Source organism: Pristiophorus japonicus, chromosome 13 (assembly GCF_044704955.1).
Source record: "Pristiophorus japonicus isolate sPriJap1 chromosome 13, sPriJap1.hap1, whole genome shotgun sequence".
Classification (NCBI taxonomy): Eukaryota; Metazoa; Chordata; class Chondrichthyes; family Pristiophoridae; genus Pristiophorus; species Pristiophorus japonicus.
This window is the reverse complement of record NC_091989.1, coordinates 116,255,053-116,276,144: the sequence shown is the minus strand read 5'-3', so window position 1 is coordinate 116,276,144 and position 21,092 is coordinate 116,255,053. Positions and strand designations below refer to the sequence as shown.

The window sequence follows — 21,092 nt, the reverse complement described above, 5'->3', positions numbered from 1 at the left end:
AACTAGGGATTGAACCTCAGCTTATATGTCTCCGAGCCAAATCAGGCCATGCAGTATTCCACTGAGTCACCAGGGGAACTATTTAGAAATTAGATAGTCCTAATGGTGTAACAGAAATCTCCAAAGCCACCATCACTGAAGTAACGAGTTATAAAGAACAGCCAATTGTTCCAACAGTAATAGCATTTAAACACAGATGTGGTGTATGGAAATAATGTGACATCAATTTAAGAGAAGACATACTAATGAAAGCCTTATCTTCATGCAAAAACTACTCGGCTAGAAACGCAAGAAGTAGGACCAAAGGACATGTTTAAATTTAAAACACACATTAAGAAGAATTTCCCTGCTTAGTGATGACATTTTCCACTAATCTGCTGGCTAGGACAGCAGGGAGAGAATTATTAACACTCTCTCAAAATTAAACTGGATGTTATGATGGCAGAGTTGGGGTACTGGGAAAATGAGCTTTGATGGGACGAATGGCCTTTTCCCATTCTTTTATTTTTCTTGTGTTGTTACAGAAGAAGACTCTGATTACAACCCAACACCTACATGGCTCTGTTCCATCCAGAGGGCCCCAAACCATAACAGAATAAGACATCCCTTTCTGTCTATAACGGATTCAACAGGATCAAAAGATTACTGGTGCAAACATCATCTGAGCAACAGACCTGTAGAATGTTACAGGCCATTTGGTCCAACAAGATCGAGTCAGTGTTTTTCTCCACATGAGCAACCGAGTTTAAACCCGCACTCTCAATAACCTTCAATATTCCTCTTTGTCAGGCAGCTATCTAATTCCCATTTAAAATAATTTATAGGCCCTGCTTCAACAATGGTTTGTGGCAGAGAATTCAAAATCTAATGAGCTTCTGTGGAAAGACATCTTTTCTCACCTCCCCTTTATTCTCTTTATGATTATCTTCAATTTATGCCCTCATTATCATCTCACTGAACAATGGAAATAATCTATCATTTGCCTCATCGTAACCGTTGAGTCCTTAACTCTTAAACATAATCACACGAGGCATGTACTGCAGATACAGTCACTCTGTGACCTTCACCTTTATTACCTGGACCAAGGAGTGCTGGCCCTGCGAGGGACCTCCCCTTATATACCTGAATCTCCAGGTAAGGAGTGTCTCCCACAAGTACACCCCCTGTGGTCAAGGTGTGCATTTCTAGTAAGTATGTACAGTATGTAGTGGTTACATGAGGGTTACAATTGTATAAGGTTTACAGTAGTATGCTGGTTACATACATGACATCACCTCCCACCCCCCCCTCACGTATTTTTGACTCAAAGGTTAAGGCTATCAGGTGGTCGACGCTCTCTCGTGGAGTGCCGCAGTTGAGACTCTGGTGGCTGAGCCTTGGCTTGCGTTTCTGTCACCTGAGGTGACTCCGGCCTGTCCGGGCTGGCCGCAGGGACTGTGCATGTTGGTGATTGTTCTTGTTGCTCGTCCATTGGCAGTGGTGTGGTTGACATCTCATACTCTTCTTCGTGTTCATCGGTGTCTATGCTGAACCTTTTCTTTACTTGGTCCAAGTGTTTGTGGCATATCTGTCCATTATTGAGTCTGACTATGACCTTGTTTCCCTCTTTACCAATTACGGTGCCCTCTAGCCACTTAGGTCCCAATGCATGGTTAAGTACAAATACCGGATCATCCATTTCTATACACCTCTCCCTTGAGTTACGATTGTGGCACTCGGTTTGGGACTGGCGCTTGCCCTCAACAATGTCTGCCAGGTTTGGGTGGATGAGGGACAGCTGCGTTTTGAGTGTACGTTTCATGAGGAGTTCCGCTGGCGGAACTCCCGTGAGCGAGTGCGGCCGGGACCTATAGGCCAGCAGGAGGTGCGATTGACGGTACTGCAGAGAGGGTCCTTGGATGCGGAGCATGCCTTGCTTTATGACTTGGACCGCACATTCCGCCTGGCCATTGGAAGCCGGCTTGAGCAGCGCCGTCCGGACATGTTTGATGCCATTACCTGACATAAACTCCTGGAATTCATGGCTGGTGAAACACGGGCCATTGTCGCTGACCAGAATGTCCGGTAAGCCATGGGTCGCGAAACCGTGCGCTGGCTCTCCACGGTGATGGATGTCGTGCACGAGTTTAATATGATGCACTCGATCCATTTCGAGTATGCATCGACAATTATCAAGAACATTTTTCCCATGAACGGGCCCACATAGTCCACGTGAATGCGTGACCAAGGCTTGGTCGGCCAGGGCCACGGGCTAAGCGGGGTCTCCCTGGGGGTGTTGCCCAGCTGGGCACACGTCGTGCACCTGCGAACCCAGTGTTCCAGGTCTGTCAATCCCCGGCCACCATACATGTGACCGGGCAATTGCCTTCATTAGCACAATTCCAGGGTGCTCGCTGTGGAGTTACCTGATGAATGCTTCCCTCCCCTTCTGGGGCATGACCACTCGGCTGCCCCATACCAGGCAGTCGGCTTGGATGGAGAGCTCATCCATCCGTTTCTGAAACGGTCTGACCTCCTCGGGGCACGCCCCGTGCGTGGGCGCCCAATCCCCCGTCAGGACACATTTCTTTATCATGGATAGGAGGGGGTCCTTGTTGGTCCAGAGTTTGATCTGGCGGACTGTGATGGGGGAGCCTGCGGTGTCAAAAGCCTCAATGGCCATGACCATCTCAGCGCTTTGCTCCGCCGCCCCCTCAGTGGTGGCCAGGGGAAGTCTGCTGAGCGCGTCAGTGCAGTTTTCGGTGCCTGGCCGGTGCCGTTTGGTGTAGTCATACGCAGCCAGCGTGAGAGCCCATCGCTGTATGCGAGCTGACGCATTTGCATTGACCGCCTTGCTGTCGGACAACAGAGAAATTAACGGCTTGTGGTCTGTTTCTAACTCGACCGGTCTGCCGAAAAGGTATTGGTGCATTTTTTTCACACCATAAACGCAAGCGAGTGCTTCCTTTTCGACCATGCCGTACCCACACTCTGCCTGGGAGAGCGACCTGGAGGCATAAGCCATCGGTTGGAGTTGTCCGTTTCCATTACCCTGCTGCAACACACACCAAACCCCGTATGATGATGCATCGCATGTTAAAACTAGTTTTTTACAGGGGTCATACAACGTTAACAGTTTGTTAGAACAAAGCAGGTTCCGCGCCCTGTTGAAAGCCCGTTCTTAACAGTCCCCCCAAAACCATTCACAACCCTTACGCAGGAGCACGTGTAACGGCTCCAACAATGTGCTTAAGTTCGGCAGGAAGTTCCCGAAATAGTTCAAAAGTCCCAAGAACGATTGCAACTCCGATATGTTGCCAGGCCGGGATGCACGATGGATCGCCTCCGTTTTGGATTCGGTAGGCCGGATTCCGTCTGTGGCAACCCTCTGGGGCCAAAAACATACACTTGGCCTTCTTCAGCCGCAGGCTTACCCAGTCCAGTCGGCTTAGCACCTCCTCCAGGTTGTGGAGGTGTTCCTCGCTGTCTCGACCCGTTATTAGGATGTCGTCCTGGAATACGATTGTGCCGGGAATGGATTTCAGCAAGCTTTCCATGTTTCTCTGAAAGAGGGCGGCCGCCGAACGGATGCCAAAAGGACACCTGTTGTAGATGAATAAACCCTTGTGCGTCATGATGGTGGTCAGAAGCTTGGATTCTTCAGCCAGTTCCTGAGTCATGTAGGCCGAAGTGAGGTCCAATTTAGTGAACAGCTTGCCACCTGCCAACATGGCAAAAAGGTCCTCCGCCCTCGGGAGCGGGTATTGGTCCTGCAGGGACACCCAGTTGATGGTGGCTTTGTAGTCACCGCAGATCCTAACCGAGCCGTCTGCATTAAGGACAGGAATAATGGGACTTGCCCAGTCACTGAATTCAACGGGCGAAATTATGCCCTCTCTGAGCAGGCTGTCCAATTCACTCTCTATTTTCTCACGCATCACGTACGGCACGGCTTTGTGGTGCACTGGTCTGGCGTCCGGGGTGGTGCGTATAACTACTTTTGTGCCCTTGAACATTCCGACACCGGGTTGAAACAGTGACTCGAATTTTTGTAGTACCTGTGAGCATGAGCTTCGCTCCACAGGTGAAATGGCATGCACATCCCCCCATTTCCAGTTCATCTCGGTTAGCCAGCTCCTTCCCAAAAGCACGGGGCCATTTCCTGGAACAATCCAGAGTGGCAGCCGATTCTGTGACCCATTGTGTATTACCACCACGTTTGCACTGCCTAGCACTGGAATGATCTCTTGGGTGTACGTCCGTAGCTGCGTATTAATTTGTTCCAGTTTGGGCCTGCTAGCTCTGTGTGGCCATAGTTTCTCAAATTGTTGTGCACTCATGAGGGACTGGCTAGCTCTCATGTCCAGCTCCATGCACACCGGGATGCCATTCAATAAAACTTTCATCATTATGGGTGGCGTTTTGGTGTATGAGCTGTGGACGTCACCCACATGAACCCGCTGAACTTCAGCATCCATGGCTTTACCCCAGGCATTGTCCTGCACTGCAAGCCCCTCGCCTGATTCCCCTGTTTCATAGATTAGCCTCGCTACTGGCGGTTTGTAAACACTAGCCAAATGTCCTCTGGCATTACAATTCCTACAGACGAACTGCTGAAATTTGCAGCTTTTTGCATAATGTCTGCCCCCGCATCTCCAACATTGGCTGAGATCGTTGTTCACAAAAGGACTGATAGCAGGCATTCCTCTCTGATTGTTCCCTTGGTTGTTTCTAAACACTCTGATGGTGGGTGTTAATGGTCCCCTTGATTGCGTGAATTGCCGCTCCCCTCTCCATTGTCCCTGTCGGGGGCCCACCTTAGAGTCGGTTTCAGCTTGGGCAGTTTCAAAATGCCTTTGTCTGACAGCTGCAGTTTCAAAATGCCTTTGCCTGACTGCGAGATCTTGAGCCACGTTTATCACGTTAATTCCTTGGTCCATTGCCATGTTGGACCCAGGACTACTCGCGTAAATTAGCTTGGTCTCTCCTTTCCCCTCGATGAAAGTTTGAGCTATCAATTCTGTCCCTTCTAGAGTTAAGTCCTTGGTCTCTATGAGCTTCCTGAAGATCCCGGCATGGCTAATGCCCTCAATGAAAAAATCCCTTAACATCTCCCCCCTGCAGGTGTCTGAGAACTTGCAGAGACTGGCCAAGCGCCGGAAGTCTGCCACGAAGTCCGAGATGTTTTGCCCTTCCCGATGTCGGTGTGTGTAGAACTAGTGCCAGGCCATGTGTATGCTGGTCGCCGGATTTAAGTGTTCGCTGATCAGCTGGCTGAGCTCTTCAAAAGACTTGTCGGCCGGTTTGTGGGGTGCGAGCAGGTCCTTCATCAGCACATACGTTTTTGTCCCGCAGCTTGTGACTAGATGCGCCCTACGCTTGTCAGCCGCATCCTCTCCCAGCCAGTCCTTCATGACAAAGGTCTGCTGGAGTCTCTCCACAAAATCGTCCCAGTTTTCACCCACACAGTAACGTTCCTCTGAACTACTGGTGGCCATCCTCTGGGTTCAGTGATTCCCGTTTCCCGTCGCCAGGTGTTGAGTCCTTAACTCTTAAACATAATCACACGAGGCATGTACTGCAGACACAGTCACTCTGTGACCTTCACCTTTATTACCTGGACCAAGGAGTGCTGGCCCTGCGAGGGACCTCCCCTTATATACCTGAATCTCCAGGTAAGGAGTGTCTCCCACAAGTACACCCCCTGTGGTCAAGGTGTGCATTTCTAGTAAGTATGTACAGTATATAGTGGTTACATGAGGGTTACAATTGTGTAAGGGTTACAGTAGTATGCTGGTTACATACATGACAGTAACCCCTTAACTTTCTCGGCTCTAGTGAAACGTCCCCAACTGCTCGGGTCTCTCTTCATAATTGTAAATCCTCACCTGTGGGAACATCCATTGCTTTTATATCTTTCTTCTGATGGGGTGTCCAAAACTACACACACAATTGCAGCTTCAAGCTGACTGAAGATCTGTAAACATTCAACATTACCTCCTTGCTTTTCTATTCTCCGCATCTAGTTATAGAACCAGAGATTCTGTTTCACTTTTGATGGTGTCATCTACTTGTGCTGCCATTGTTAATGACCTGTGTATCTACAAACCAAGGTCTCTCAGTCCCTCCACTCCATTTACAATCTTGCTGGTCAAGGTGCATTTCCACCGTTTTATTTTCCTGCACAAGAGACAATGATTGAATGTACAATACTCGGCCTTGGCAACAAGTTTATTTTTCATTTTAGTTTGTTGCACTCTATTCATATTGAGTTGCGCTAATTTCATTATATTGCTGCACAAACCACTAAACTTGCACTCCTTTTGCGCATGTGCCAAGGTTCTTTGAGGCTGAGCGATGGAAGCTGGTCTCTGTAGTGCTGCTGTGTAGCCTGTGTCCTGAGGGTTGGATTCCTTGCATTTACACTACAGACATCAACTTTTGCATGTCGACAATCTTGTTTACTACCAAAATCCTAGTTGTTTAAGAGCTGCTTTTAGTTGGGTGTTAGTGCCACCATCTTATGACGTGCAGCCTAAGGAAAACTCAGGGTAGACTGGCCACTGGGGTGAACCTTGCAGTGGACAGCCTTGGCACATCTCGCAAGTTGACTTTGGGGTTTCTATCGGTTCTGCAAGACTGTGGGACAGGAGCCAGCTGCACAAGGAACATTATAGCCCATTACCCTTCTCAGCTTTAGTGTTGAGTATCAGCCGTGGCTCAGTGGTCCCACTCTCGCCTCTGAGTTAGAAGACTGTGGGTTCAATCCCATTCCAGAGGCTTGAGCAGCTAATCCAGACTGACAACCCGGTGCAGTACTGAGGGAGTGCTGCACTGTTGGAGTTGCCGTCTTTCAGACAAATCATTAATAGAGGCCCTGTCTGCCCTCCAAGGTGGACGTAAAAGATGTCATGACACTATTTTGAAGAAGAGCAGGGGAATTCTCCCCAGTGTCCTGGCCAATATTTATCCATCAACCAACATCACTAAAACAGATTATTTGGTCATTATCTCATTGCTGTTTGTGGGACCTTGCTGTGCGTAAATTAGCTGATATGTTTCCTACATTACATCAGTGACTACAAATGTACTTCACTGGTTGTAAAGCACTTTGCAACATCCTGAGGTTATGAAAGGTGCTATATAAATGTAAAGAAAAAAGTAAAACTACACTATAGTGCAGCTTATGGGGAGTAAGTGATGCACACATATAAGATAGCGATGAAAACAAAGTAAATACACAAGTTTAAAGGAGAGTCTGAAAAGCATCTCAAGAATGACTCTCCTATCTCCTGCATCATGTAAAAGTAACCACCATTCAATAAAAGAATCACAAAGAATCCAACAAAACTCCCTTGTGTGAACATCTGCACCTCTGATCTGCATATTCATTGATCAAAAGATTAACCAATTTGCACCAAATACCTTGTTGTTACATGTTTAAATTCTAAGGGTATTTCAGCCAACTCTGCTCCAGGCTCCAATATTCCCTCTCTAAACCATTTTACTTCCTATAAGGTCCTGTTTAAAAACCCACCTCTTTCGCCAACACTCATACAGGCTCACACACTGACCAATAGCCATCCAACACCCAGTTTACAGGCTCACACACTGACCAATAGACATTTCTGTGAGACACAGGAGGCCACCCCTGGAACCGTACTCCAACATGATCAACATATTCAAGAGGAGGAGGAGGGGAGAAAACTGACAGCAAAAAAAGCCCCATCTAGTGTACTGAACCGTACTGACCAGGAAAGTCCGAGGTCCAGTTCCCAATGTGTGCTAACTTATCTGATCTCCGCTACGCTAACAGTTGGCGCCCTATAACTGTATTGATGAGCAGATAGCGAATTGAACCAGGGATGTTCCTGGTCCATGTATGCCCCTGTTCCACATTGGCCAATGCCAATTGAGGTGTTGTGGGAGGCTAGGCTCTATGCGTGATATCTTTATAATCTAGATCTCCTACTTATTCAGTAGGGAATGAAGAGTTACAACACATTGCAAGTTCTTAACACATATTGAACTTTAATTAACAGCAGTTAATGTTGAGAAGGAGGAAGGTGCATCTTTGGTACAGATGAGGACAAAGAATGGAACACTGAAGGATTGGAGATGCAGAAAGCAGTGCACTGACGATGCTTGCAAGTTGGGCTAATTTGAAGTCCGTCGTGGCTCAGTGGTAGCACGCTTGCCTCCGAGTAAGAAGGTTTTGGGTTTAAATCTCACTTCGGAGACTTGAGCACATACTCTACCCTGTCTACTGAGGGAGATCCCATCACACTATCTGGAGAAAAACAGGGAGTTCTCCCTGATGCCCAGGCCAATATTTATCCCTTAACCAACATCACTTAAAAAAAAAACAGATTACCTAGTCATTATCTCATTGCCATTTGTGGGAGCTTGCTGTGTGAAAATTGGCTGCTGCATTTTCTACAACAGTGACTACATTTCAAAAAAGTACATCTTTGGCTGTGAAGCACTTTGGGACATACTGAGATAGTGAAAGGTGCTATATAAATGCAAGTTCTTTATAATGTTTCATTTTATTCTGTGCAGGTATTCGGCTTGTTGGTGTGGTCGCTGATTTCTGGTTCAAGAATCGGGAGTGGTGATGCCGCATTTGGATGGGTGATATTTGTGGCCATCTTCCTGTGGATACTCACCATTATTATCTTTATCTTCTACCTGCTGAGCCTGACTCCTAAACTCCCAATGGTGCCTTGGACTCATGTGGTAGGTTTCATTTGAAAATCAGTGAATCAGTCTGGTTCTGCAGGTGTAAATGACGCTCTAGAAATAAGTGGGATTCTTGGCACAGTGAACCAGCAAATTGTCCAGCAATTTATATCACCATTCTTTCAATTAATCACTTCCTTAAATTCAAAAAGTCATACCACTATACAACAGGTTACCTTGAAACTCCACAAAAGTAGGGCTAGTGCGATAGTATTCAGGCTAGAGCCATTCAGTTCCCATTACTGCTGCACATTTACTTTTCTTCTTTGCTAATTTAAGGTAATTGGTAAAAGAGGTGAGAATAAATTATTTTATGCAGCGAGGAATGCATTGCCTGAAATCGTGGTGGCAGCAAATTCAATAGTAACAACAAAAGGGAATTGAATAAATACTTGAAGGGGAGAAAATTCAAGGGCTATGGAGAAAGAGCAAGGCAGTGGGAATAATTGGATACCTCTACCAAGGATCCAGCACAGGTACAATGGTCTGAATAACCACTTTCTGTGCTGTAAGTTTCTATGAATCTATGTGACTTTATTTGCTGTACTTGGGTTTAACGTGCAGTATCTGAAAAGTCATTTGTTTTTCTTACTACATCGCGGAGCTCAATATTCTTTGGGATTTCCAATCTTAAATTGAGCAGAATTTGAGCCCCAGATGGAGCCTGCCCATTTCAACTGTATTCCTTAGTGACTTGTTTTCCTTCTCAAATTGTAGTCTCTCTCGACACGGGCCTCACTCGGCTGACGGAGTGGCTGGAGAACTGCCCCACAACCTGACTGTTGTCTTTATTCTAACAATTGTTCTTGGTTATATGTTAACACATTGTGGTACATTACTTTTGTAGCATTCAAAATATAAGGTGGGCCATACATGGTACAGAGTGATGGTGAGTGAGCGTTACAAAGCAGCTGTTAGATGGTCCTGGAGATTGAATCCTGAGAGTGGTGGCAATGTTGGGCTTTTATAACCCACGTAGCTATGCCAAGGGTTCTCCCATAGAAGAAACAAAATAAAAGATTTCTCCCAGTGGATGAGTTTATTTCCCCTCCCCCAGAAACATGTTACTTAAACAGGAATCAGAATCTGAGGCCTGCAGCTGAAAACATGAATTATCAATACTCAGTGAGATACAGCATAAACAGTGGGGCCCATGGGAATCTCAACACTAAACATTTCCCAATACATCCAGTGTTCTAGATCAAGGCCTAGATGCGGTCTGCAATTTGCCACATTGCAGACCGCATCAGTTCAGTTGTCTAAGTCCTACTACAAGTCATTTAGTACACAGTGTTGTGTCTCTGCACCTTGTTACAAACTCACACGAGGCATGGATATATCAGACACGGTCACTCTGTGACCTTCACTTTATTTCCAGGACTGAAGAGTGCTGATCCTGGGTGGGACCTCCCCTTTTATACCTGGAAGCCCAGGTGAGGAGCTCACTCCCTGTGGTCAGAGTGTGCATTACAAGGGTACAGGTACAGTATGTATGAGTTACAGTTACATACTTATAGTCATTGCAAGATGGTGAAATACATGACATCACCTCCCCCCTTAGGTCTTTTAGTTTCAGAGGTTAAGTTTATCGGGTGGTCGACGCTCTCTCATGGAGCACCGCAGTTGTGGCTCTGGTGGCTGAGCCTCAGCACGCGTCTCTGTCACTTGAAGTAATTCCGGCCTGTCCGGGCTGGCCGCAGGGACTGTGCATGCTGAGGGCTGTCTTTGTTGCTCGTACGCTGGCAGTGGTGTGGGTGCTATCTCATCATGCTCTTCTTCCGGTTCCTACGTGTCTGCACTGAACCTTGTCTTTACTTGGTCCAAGTGTTTGCGGCATATCTGCCCATTGTTTAGTCTGACCACCATGATCCTGTTTCCTTCTTTGCCAATTACGGTGCCCTCAAGCCATTTGGGTCCCAAAGCATGGTTAAGAACAAATACCGGGTTATCTATTTCTATACACCTCCCCCTTGAGCCTCGATCATGGAGCTCGGTTTGGGACTGGCGCTTGCCCTCAACAATGTCTGCCAGAGCTGGATGAATAATGGACAGCCGCGTCTTGAGTGTGCGTTTCATGAGGAGTTCCGCTGGCGGGACTCCCGTGAGCGAGTGCGGCCGGGACCTGTAGGCCAGCAGGAGGCATGCCCTGCTTTATGACTTGGACCTCCCATTCCGCCTGGCCATTGGAGGCCGGCTTGAACGGCGCTGTCCGGACGTGCTTGATCCCATTGCCCAACATAAACTCTTGGAATTCATGGCTGGTAAAACACGGGCCATTATCGCTGACCAGGATGTCCGGCAAGCCGTGGGTCGCGAAAACCATACGCAGACTCTCCACAGCGATGGATGTTGTGCACGAGTTCAATATGATGCAGTCGATCCATTCGGCAACGATCAGGAACTTTTTTCCCATGAACGGGCCCGCATAGTCCCCGTGAATACGTGACCATGGCCTGGTTGGGGTCCCTGTTGGTCCAGAGTTTTATCTGGTGGGCTGTGATGGGGGAGCCCGCAGTGTCAAAAGCCTCAACGGCCATGACCATCTCAGTGCTCTGCTCCGACGCCAGTGGGAGCCTGCTGAACGCGTCAGCACAATTTTCGGTGCCTGGCCAGTGTCGTATGGTGTAGTCATACGCAGCCAGCGTGAGGGCCCATTGCTGTATGCGAGCTGACGCATTAGCGTTGACAGCCTTGCTGTCGGACAACAGGGATGTTAACGGCTTGTGGTCCGTCTCTAGCTCGAACCGTCTACCGAAAAGTGACTGGTGCATCTTTTTCACACCGTACACACACGCGAGTGCCTCCTTCTCGACCATGCCGTATCCACGCTCTGCCTGGGAGAGCGACCTGGAGGTGTAAGCCACCGGTTGGAGTCGGCCATCATCGTTACCCTGCAGCAAAACACACCCAACCCCGTAGGATGACGCATCACATGTTAAAACTAGTTTTTTACAGGGGTCATACAAAGTCAACAGTTGGAACACAGCAGGTTCCTCGCCTTATTGAAAGCCTGTCCCCCGCAAGACCATTCACAACCTTTACGGAGGAGCATGTGTAACGGCTCCAACAATGTGCTTAAGTTCGGCAGGAAGTTCCCAAAATAATTCAAGAGTCCCAGGAACGATCGCAACTCCGACGTGTTGATGGGCCTGGGTGCCCGGCGAATCGCCTCAGTTTTTGATTCAGTGGGCCGGATCCCGTCTACTGGCAACCCTCCTGCCCAGGAACTCGACCTCTGGGGCCAAAAACACGCACTTGCCCTTTTTCAGCCGCAGGCCTACCTGTTCCAATCGGCGTAGCACCTCCTCCAGGTTGCGGAGGTATTCCTCAGTGTCTCGACCCGTTATAAGGACGTCGTCTTGGAACACGATCGTTCCAGGGATGGACTTGAGCAAGCTTTCCATGTTTCACTGAAAGATAGTCGCTGCCGAACGAATGCCAAACGGGCACCTATTGTAAACAAATAATCCTTTGTGTGTCGTGATGGTGGTCAGAAACTTGGATTCTTCAGCCAGGTCCTGAGTCATGTAGGCTGAAGTTAGGTCCAGCTTCGTGAACAGCTTACCAACTGCCAGCGTGGCAAAAAGGCCCTCCGCTCTCGGGAGCAGGTATTGGTCTTGCAGCGACACTCGGTTGATGGTGGCTTTGTAGTCACCACAAATCCTGACCGAGCCATCTGCTTTGAGAACGGGAACAATGGGACTTGCCCAGTCGCTGAATTCAACGGGCGAAATTATGCCCTCACTGAGCAGCCTGTCCAGTTCACTTTCAATTTTTTCACGCATCACGTTTGGCACCGCTCTGGCTTTGTGGTGCACTGGTCTGGCGTCCGGAGTGATGTGTTTCACTAATTTGGTGCCCTTGAATGTTCCGACACTGAGTTGAACGAGTGACTCGAACTTTTGCAATACCTGCGAGCATGAACTTCGCTCCACGGATGAAAAGGCGTGCACATTCCCCCATTTCCAATTCATCTCAGCTAGCCAACTCCTCCCCAAGAGCGCGGGGCTATTTCCCGGAACAATCCAGAGTGGCAGCCGGTTCTGTGATCCATTATGCGTTACCACCAAGTTTGCACTGCCCAGCACTGGGATAATCTCTTTGGTGTATGTACGTAGCTGCCTCTCAATGCGTTCCAATTTGGGCCTGCTAGATCTGTGTGGCCATAGTCTCTCAAATTGTTGGGCGCTCATGAGTGACTGGCTAACTCCGGTATCCAGCTCCATACCGGGATGCCATTCAGTAAGACTTTCATCATCATGGGTGGCATTTTGGTGTATGAGCTGTGGACATCAGCCACATGAACTCTCTGAACTTCAGCATCCATGGTTGTTCCCCAGGCCACATCCTGCATTTCAGACCCCTCGTCTGGTTCCTCTGTCTCGCAGACTCGCCTTGCTACTGCCTTTTTGCATATCCTGGCCAGGTGTCCCTGGACATTACAAATCCTACAGGTGTAAAGTTGGAACCTGCAGATTTTTTGCAGTGTGTCTGCTCCCACATCTCCAACATGAGCTGAGATTGCTGTTAACAAAAGGACTATTCCCAGGCATTCCTCTCTGATGGCCCTTTTGGCTGTTTCTAAGCACTCTGATGGGGGATGTTAATTGTCCCATCACAGGATGTATTGTTCCTCGTGATGGCGTGAATTGCCGATCCCCTTTCCATTGTCCCTGTTGCCAGGAGCTTGTTGCTACCTGGATGGTGTCGAATTGCCCTTGCCTGCCTGCCAGGATGGTGTCAAATTGCCCTTGCCTGCCTGTGGGGTTCTGTGTCATTTTTATAACATTAACTCCCTGGTTCATCGCAACATCGAATCCAGGGCTGTGTGCGTAAATTATCTTGGTCTCCTCTTCCCCTTCCATAAAGGTCTGAGCTATCAACGCCGCCCCTTCTAAAGTCAAATCCTTAGTCTTTATGAGCTTCCTGAAAATGCTGGCATGATTAATGCCCTCGATGAAAAAGTTCCTTAACATCTTCCCCCTGCAGGCATTGGAGAACTTACAGAGACTGGCCAAACGGCGCAGTTCCGACACGAAGTCCGAGATGTTTTGACCCTCCCGACGCCGGTGAGAGTAGAACTGGTGCCGGGTCATGTATACGCTACTTGCCGACTTGAGATGCTCACTGATCAGCTGGCTGAGCTCTTCAAAGGACTTGTCCACTGGCTTTTGGGGTGCGAGCAGGTCTTTCATTAGCGCATATGTCTGTGGACCACAGCTGGTCAGTAGATGCCCCCTCCGCTTGTCAGCCGCTGCCTCTTCTAACCAGTCCTTTGTGACAAAGCTCTGCTGGAGTCTTTCCACAAAGTCGTTCCAGTCCTCACCCACACAGTAGCGTTCCTCTGTGCTGCTGGTGGCCATCCTCGTGGTTCGGTGATTCCTGTTTCTCGTTGCCAGATGTTGTGTCTCTGCACCTTGTTACAAACTCACACGAGGCATGGATATCTCAGACACGGTCATTCTGTGACCTTCACTTTATTTCCAGGACTGAGGAGTGCTGATCCTGGGTGGGACCTCCCCTTTTATACCTGGAAGCCCAGATGAGGAGCTCACTCCCTGTGGTCAAGATGTGCATTACAAGGGTACAGGTACAATATGCATGAGTTACAGTTACATACTTATAGTCATTGCAAGATGGTGAAATACATGACACACAGGTGCTGAACTTAAAACCTTACAACTACGTTTTAACCCTTTGGAATAAGTAGAGACTTGCGCAGTAACTGACACACGTGCAAGGAGAGGCTGGTCTGTATTGTGGAGAGACTTGATAGCTCCATATTGGACTGAGATTCAGAGGGCCCGAGGTCACAACCTTCCCGGAAGTGACATTTCAGTAGGTGTTAACCTCACTGGGGCTAGACTTTCACCTGCTCTTATCCAGTCTGGGGCCTGAGATTTGGCCTTCAAAAAAGTGGCAAACTTCACATTCAGTCCTCTACCTTGAACTCTGGATTTATTGGGAAAGGTTTCACTGTGAGATGCTCCTGGGACTCTCTGCAGAGTTGCTGCTCTATTAGGTGGTCACAGCAGCATTGATATGACAAGGTACAGGACTCTATCTGTCCTGCCTTCCTGCCGCAATAAGAAACAAGAAAGATGTGAAGAAAGAAGAGCATTGTCTCCCATTTTTGTAAATCTTGGCTAAAAATGGTGCATTCGGTTCAGTTGCTGCTGAATTAGCTGATCTGAGTTGGGGCAGCACTCGGCCTCGTAGTCCTGTGTGTGGGCATCAGGTGAGGATAGGAACAGGCTTAGTTGTGATGTTCCCTATGGTAGAATGACCTGCCAACACACACTGTCTAGGTTAATGCATGGAAGAAGGCCCATTTGGGAACGATACTGGAGGGCAATCGGCACCTGTGAACTCTACCTAACAAGAGCCGGCACTTCAGAAGATGGAGGAAAATTTAGCAGGGGAGAAAACATTCTTTTAGCTGGAGTTTACAAAATAGCGACACTCCCCAGGACTTGGAAATCCCTGATTCTATTCCCCTTAATCATCCCTGGGCAGCAAAGAGATTGGGAACTTCACTGTAATCGTATTTATTTTTGCATTTGCGACAATATACAGACATCGCTAGAACGATGAAGAAATATGCTAAATATATCCCTGTTGTAGTGGCCTGCAGCTTGTGAGACAACCTCTTTCATCTGTTTTTCTCTCCACAGCGGCTGTTTTTTAACTTGGGTGCTACCATTCTGTACTTAACTGCCTTCATTACCAATGCATCTTCTGTTGATCCAACATCTATTAAAGGGTCTTACAAATACAATAACAGAGCAGCTGCTGCGGTGAGTGTTTAAACATATTTTATATTGGCCTTTACCTTTTAAAGTGAATGGTATTTAAAAATTATACAATTAAAAAGATTAGTATTCACAATTGTAAAATCTGAGATGTATAAAATATTTAATTTTACATTATTATTAATCTTGATAATTAGATAAAAACAGTGCTTGTCCCTTTTTCATTCATGCAACATGTACAATCCAGCTGAACAGTCAACCTTTGAACTGACTGGAAACTCCTAAAATATTTCTGGCGTTGCTGTTTTGTAAAACGGTTAAGGTGAACAGGAAATAACTGGGGGTTTTCAGTTTCTATTGAGTCAGCAGGACCAGCCACTCGTGAGGTTTGGGTGGAGCTGGCTCAAGATTCACCTTGGTGCAAAGTCTCCTGTATCAACTAGATGAGGCAGCAAAGCCTGTAGAAATCTGAATACCTCGGTTGGAAGAATTTTCCGTGTATGGTTCGTTTAGCACATAGTAATTCTTCCTCATTGAATATGCAAATTTAAAACAGCCAATCACGTTCTCGATCAAAAATTCCAATTGGATATCTAAATATGAAGACGGTTCTTGGTGATCTTCAGCTGTTGACCGAACAGAACAATGAATTCAAAATCTACCCTAATATCCCTGGGATAATGACCCTCTTAATATGCCTTTTATGGCCTGAAACCTGAGGAAGATCTGTTACACCTCAGCTGCTCATGAGTCTAGCACAGGAATCACAAGTGAGGCTTCGATATTGGTTGTTATGGGTGGTAATAATCTTAGTTTGAGCAATGTGTGTATCAGAGGAGCTTAGGGACAGGAGTAGGCCATTCAGCTCTGAAATTGTTTCACCCATCCATTAGATCACGACTGATCTTGAACATCAGCTCCATTTAGCTACCTTTGAATCCATATCCTTTGATGCCCTTACCTAACAAAAATCTATGACTTACTTCAGTCTTGAAAATGTCAATTGACCCAACATTCCACAGCCTTTTAAGGGAGAGAATTCTAGATTTCCAATATCCTTTGTGTGGGAAAACAAATGCTTCCTGATTTCATTCCGAACAGGTATAACTCTAATTTTAAGATTTTAAGCCCTCTTTTTCAGGATTTCCCCATCAGAGGAAATGGTTTCTCTGTGTCTACCCTTTCGAATCCCTTTAGCAATTTAAGCGCCTCAATTAGATCACCCATCCACCTTCTAAAAGGAGATAAAAACCAAGTTTATGCAACCTGTCCTCATAATTTAACCCAGATTAGGATTATGAAATGATTCTGATGAAATACATGGCAAAAATGTCAGAATTATTGATATTGCAGTGTTACTGATAGATCTGTGACCAATCCCCCCTACCCTTGCTTGAAAACACTAACTTGTATGTTTACGTAGGATTACATAGGATATATGGCACAGAAACAGGCCATTCAGCCCAACCAGTCCATGCCGGTGCTCCACTTGAGTCTCCTCCCGTCTTTTCTCATCTAAATCTATCAGCATAACCCTCTATTCCCTTCTCCTTCATATGCTTGTCTAGCCTCCCCTTAAATGCATCCATATTATTCGCTTCAACCACTCCCTGTGGTTCCATATTCTCACCACTCTTTGGGTAAAGAATTTGCATCTGAATTCCCTATTGGATTTCTTGGTGACTATCGTATATTGATGGCCTCCAGTTTTGCTCTTCCCCACAAGTAGAAACATTCTCTCTCTATCCACTCTATCAAAATCTTTCAAAATTTTAAAGACCTCTATTAGGCCACCCCTCCGCCTTTTTTCAAGAGAAAAGAGACCCAGCCTGTTCATCCTTTCCTGATATATATACCTTCGTATTTCTGGGATCACCCTTGTAAATCTTTTCTGCACCCTCTCCAGTGCCTCTATATCCTTTTTATAATATGGTGACCAGAACTGTATGCAGTACTCCATGTGGTCTAACCAAGGTACGATACAGGTTTAGCATTACTTCCCTGCTTTTCAATTCTATAGCTCTAGAATTAAACCCTGTTGGACAGGACCAGTGTCTGCGGGACCTCCTTCTCAACCTTTCATAAGTCACCGCTACCCAGCTCCCTGACAGTCACATCAGCCCTTTCCTGAACCTATGCTTTCCTTTGGGGTGTGACTGTATTCATTTAGTTGTTACAAACCGCTGTGACAAAGTCAGTACTGTGGGAGTACCCTCACCACACGGACTGCAGCAGTTCAAGAAGGCAGCTCACCACCTTCTCGAGGGCAATGCGGCGAGTGGCCCTGGAACCAGCATGGCGGCCCCGACCTGCGAGGAAACACCAGCGGCAGGTTGGAGCCATAAAAGGCGAGCGGCCCCGGAACCAGCGTGGTGGCATACCACTTCAGCGAGCAGCATGAGCTGGTGCAGGAGAGCGACGGCTGTGAAGAGGGAGACTGGATTGGACGTCACCAAAATCCAGGTCACTGATTGGAGTGTGGGCAGGTACAGCAGGAGTGGCGAGGTTAGGGCGAAGGGGTGGCCGAGAGCTTGTAGAGTGACGTGATCGGGGCCCAGGAGAAGTGAATTCGGGGCCAAGCAGAGGCGATGGCCCTGAGGCAGCACGGGCCAGTCCACACTGCGATGTGTGCGCACACTAGGCCTGTGTAGCAGAGCTGGTCTCCAATTGTCTTGGTTAATCCCTGCCACTGGACCAAGTACTAGCTCTGTCAAGCATGTGTGGTGGCTGGTATGCAACGGCCACCACACGTTAAAATAAATCCACGCTCAGGCATCTTCCACCCTTCTATATGCAGTTCTGACCTGGAATATCAGGTCCTTCATTGAAACACCCGTGAACTCATCCCTTTTTGGTGTGAAAGCAAGTCATCCTCGATACGAAGGACCACCTAAGAAGAGAAGAGACTATATTCTGGATAAAACGGTCCAGAAATTCCTCCCCATTCCTTGTGTGTCAGAGTGTCTCCAACTTGCACTCCCGCTCAATGACTCTGAGCCGGAGACACTGACTGCAGATGTACTCGCTCGGGACAGTCTCGCTGGCCACAAACTCCCACATACTGCAGTCCAGACACACAACCTGCTCTGCCATATCTCAGACTAGCCTTATTTTACTTATTTAATTAAAGTCTTTATTCAATTATTATTTGTAGTTATATTAATTAGTTTAACTAATTAAGCTTTAAGTTTAAGGATGTGCTTATTTGTACTCTTTTTCTCTCTCTGTCTCTCTCTCTCTCTCTCTCTCCCACCCCCCCCCCCCCCCACCGCCAGCCACTCTCTCCCAGCCTCTCTTCCCCCTCCCCGCCCCCCAGCCTCTCTCTCCCTCCCTATCAGCCCCTGCCACTTCTCTGCTCGCCACCGCTCTTGGCCCCAGACCCACTGCTCTCGGACCCTCGAGCGGGGGAGAATCGGGGGGTGGTGGGGGGGAGGGAAAGAAGGCCGGGGCCTGAGCAGGCAAAGAGAGTTGGAGCCCCAGGTCCTGCTTCTCAGCACCACATGGAGGGAATGATTTGGGCCGGTCAGAGGGGGTGTGGCAGAGCTTGACAGGGGTTAAGGGATTGACCGACACATTTCTGTCAAAAAAAGGGTAGTACAAATAGTTACATTGTAAGTTTAATACAGTACTTTATCGTTTCTCACACCTAGTTTAAACCAGTCCTAGGTTGGTGAGAAAAGAGAGAAAAAATACTTAATACTCACCAACCAATCACCTACTTCTGTCCTTGTTTATTTTGTAAATTGTTGAAAGTTCCGCCGCCGCTGATACCTCCTCCAATTAGGTCCTTCCCCCTCTTCTCCGAATTTCCACTCTTCCAAATTTCTAAATAAAACACACTGGTGTTAACTGCACACCAGTTAAGACACTCTGCAGATTAGTTCTATCAGCACCAGAAGCTCTCTGGCATCTCATCTAAGTTCTTGGTGTGTGTGTGAGCCTAAGACAGTGAATGAATATCGGCAAATAGTGCGATCAACCCCTCATGTACTTTCCAGCTCGGAGTATTGAGCAGTGACCAGGAGTAGGAGCGCTGGTTGACTTCCTCTTTCCCCCCCGCCCTTTCCCTACCTGCTTCAGGAGAGAAGGGGGAAAGTAAGCTGTAGCCTGTGCTGTGTAGATCTAATGACATGATGTGCTTTCCCCACAGTTCTTTGCGGGTGTAGTGATGATAGCGTATGGTGCAAGTACCTTCCTCTCCTGCCTGTCGTTGCGAGGAGGTGGGAGCAACGCAGCAACAAGTCAGGCAACTGGAAGTAATTCAGCATAGCCTTTTACACCAAGGCAGGGACCACAACGTATTCCTTTACACACTTTAGAAATGATGAGCAGGTTGTGTTGCCTCAACTGTCTCCAACAGCACACTCCACTCCTGCTCCTCGTTCAGCTTGGTTACAGCTCTAAATACACTGCAGTTACCAAGGACAAGAATAATTCATTAAGTTTTTATTTTAAACTTCTTTGACTCCTCTCTTTTGATAATATTGCAATTTTTCTTGTGGTTTGACATTCTCCCCTCAAGTATTTTTAATTTTACATGAGGAATTACAGGAAGTGAACTGCAACACAAGCCACTTCAAAGTATCTACATACTCAACAGTCCTGAGCATTGTTTGAGTATCTTTATTTAAGAAATGCTATACCGTGGCTCCTCTGCTGGTAAAGGTGGTGTCATACTCAACAGTGCAGACTAGAAGGCCTCAGGCTTTATTCTTGGCCTGTGCTGACTTGGCCTAACTAGGTCAGGGCAGCAATTGTACTGAGTGTCCTTCAGTTAGGGAGAGGCGGGGGCAAGGGCAGAATAGCAGACTTCCTGGTCCTGATCACTAGCCAGTGATACTTGTTGGGAAGTGTTTCTGTGTGGGTTAGATGAGGCCTCTCCTGGCCAAACATGAACCTTTGTGATCATAGCAGGAATCATTCTTCCTCACCTATAATGTTATGTAAAGCTGCAGTCAACATAGGAGACAGAGTGCTATTTCAAAGCAGCTCCAATTTGCAGAGATTGGCTGTTTTTTTTTGTCCAAAGCCTCCCAGCACCTTTATAAAATGCACCTTCCATTTTTACCTGCTCCAGTACAAGTCTGCATTATTGTATATTTGTTACTGTATTTGTGTTGCTTTTCTGCATTTCATTTGTTACGGTTGAAAAATTATAACATCCTACTGGTTTCTGCAGTACTTTGATTCTAATTGTATTATAAATATTTAAAATTAAATTTAAAATTAAATAAACAGAAGTAGTGACATTTTTATTAAGTATATTTATATAAAAGCTCTCGTATCTGTTAACACATTGAGGAATAATCAATTATGTGTAACTACATTCTAATAAAAGGAATTATTCACAAACCTGTGGTATTGTTCATAATGAATAGTACTGAAATGCAGTTGACTGTTTTCCTTTGGAAGTTTTGCCCTTGCTTTCCTGCAGTTGAATGCATCATGGAGTATGGCTGACAGGGGCCGGCACCCCAACAGGGGGCCATTATTCACACAGGAGCCAATAAAATTAACCATGAGGGCATCACAGCCAAACTCAGCCCTGTCCTCAATGCTGACACACATGCAGTTTGCAGCAGTGGTAACTAGATCAGGATCAGGAATGGGAAACACTGG

General features: G+C 47.0%; 1 protein-coding gene across 1 annotated transcript in view; it reads left to right on the top strand.

Annotated features, from left to right (window-relative positions):
* Positions 1-20,716, top strand: part of pllp (plasmolipin) — a 41,479-nt gene extending 20,763 nt beyond the window's left edge. Inside the window, exons 2-4 of the mRNA XM_070896902.1 lie at positions 8,542-8,718; positions 15,396-15,518; positions 19,624-20,716. Coding sequence (XP_070753003.1) covers positions 8,542-8,718; positions 15,396-15,518; positions 19,624-19,743 — 420 coding nt within the window. The 3' untranslated portion in view covers positions 19,744-20,716. The remainder of the gene's footprint in view (positions 1-8,541; positions 8,719-15,395; positions 15,519-19,623) is intronic.
* The last annotated feature ends 376 nt before the right edge of the window (positions 20,717-21,092 follow it).